Genomic DNA, 1,192 nt, shown 5'->3' with positions numbered 1-1,192 from the left:
CCCGGGCTGCAGGAATTCGATATCAAGCTTATCGATACCGTCCAAACTCTTCCTCTGCACGCACGGCGGGCGGGCAAACGAAACCCATAACAGCTTAACAAGATGCACTTGCATCGCGTTGCATGCAGTGGCCAATCTTTCCTCTGGTGTTTCGCGGGCGGCCGGCGACTGGCGTGACGACGGAGGTGGAGGCCGGCCACCACTAACCGTACCCTCGGTTGCATTGCATGAGAGCTGCAGTGAAGAAGCTAGCCATCATCATGGCCCATGCATGCATGATTGCATGGGAGGGGTTGTCGTAATAATCCTGCTGACCATGGGAGGGGAGGGGAGGGAACAAATAGAATGACACTTTGTTTGTAGTCGTCTTCCTCCTCTTTGTCATCTTGTGTTTCGTCGTCGTTGTATTTTTTTTTTCATCGCCGTCATCTCCTTCATCAGCGATCGAGTTGCTGCTGCCTGCCTTGCTTCGCTTTTGCTTGTTTCCATTCACAAGTGAAAAACGTACTACTACGTTATGAAGAAAAAGGCTTTGTGTTACTAAAAGCACGCCTCGTATATATTTTTGTTTCCTTTCTTTTGGTTATATAATTCTATGGTTCCAAGGCAAGAGCATGCATGCGTCGACAAGAGAGAGAGAGCATATAATATGGCTAGCTAGCGGTTTTTGTATGGTGCCATGCCAAAGTCCAAACCAAAGACCTACACATACCAGCACAACTAAATCTCCAGATGAAGAATCCAAATCCACGTGCTGCACGGATCTAAATTGTTGCCCAATGACGCCTCCTGCTGGGTCTCACGGAAAAGAAAACAGGAGGAGCTAGGAGGAGGAGGAGGAGGAGAAGGAAGGTGAAGAGCGGCACAGCAGGAAAAATCTCTTTAGTTGTAGCTCAGTTGAGCAAGACAGCAACAACAATTAGCAAAAGTGCAAAAAGAAAGAAAGAAAAAGCCGCTTTAGTTGGCATCATGACTACACAGTGTTGTAGTACAGCTCATGATGAGCTCCGAAAGAAAGAAAGGAAGAAGAAGACGACTAGGACTAGCACTAGTGAACCATGCATGGATGTCCACCTCCATACGCTTGGTCTCACTTTCACGGCCATCTTTACCTCCTCCCAAAGCCAGCCAGCCAGCCTCTCCAAGAGCGTGGTGCGTCCATTCATTTGTTAAAGCCACCAAAGGTGTTCAG

The 1,192-nt window shown here is 48.2% G+C and overlaps 2 protein-coding genes across 2 annotated transcripts; one reads left to right on the top strand and one right to left on the bottom strand. All coding sequences in view use genetic code 6, as the record gives it.

Annotated features, from left to right (window-relative positions):
• Positions 1 to 22: 22 nt before the first annotated feature.
• Positions 23 to 385, bottom strand: TTHERM_02320960 (hypothetical protein; the record flags this gene model as incomplete). The annotated part of the gene is made up of 1 exon (XM_001028538.1): positions 23 to 385. The coding sequence occupies one exon, from the start codon at positions 383 to 385 to the stop codon at positions 23 to 25; it is 363 nt and encodes a 120-aa protein (XP_001028538.1).
• A 229-nt stretch (positions 386 to 614) lies between these two features.
• Positions 615 to 1,001, top strand: TTHERM_002320959 (hypothetical protein; the record flags this gene model as incomplete). The annotated part of the gene is made up of 1 exon (XM_012795132.1): positions 615 to 1,001. The coding sequence occupies one exon, from the start codon at positions 615 to 617 to the stop codon at positions 999 to 1,001; it is 387 nt and encodes a 128-aa protein (XP_012650586.1).
• Positions 1,002 to 1,192: the final 191 nt, after the last annotated feature.

Source organism: Tetrahymena thermophila (assembly GCF_000189635.1).
Source record: "Tetrahymena thermophila SB210 genomic scaffold scf_8255661, whole genome shotgun sequence".
NCBI lineage: Eukaryota > Ciliophora > Oligohymenophorea > Hymenostomatida > Tetrahymenidae > Tetrahymena > Tetrahymena thermophila.
Note: the sequence above shows the minus strand (reverse complement) of the source record. Positions and strands in the feature narration are given on the sequence as shown.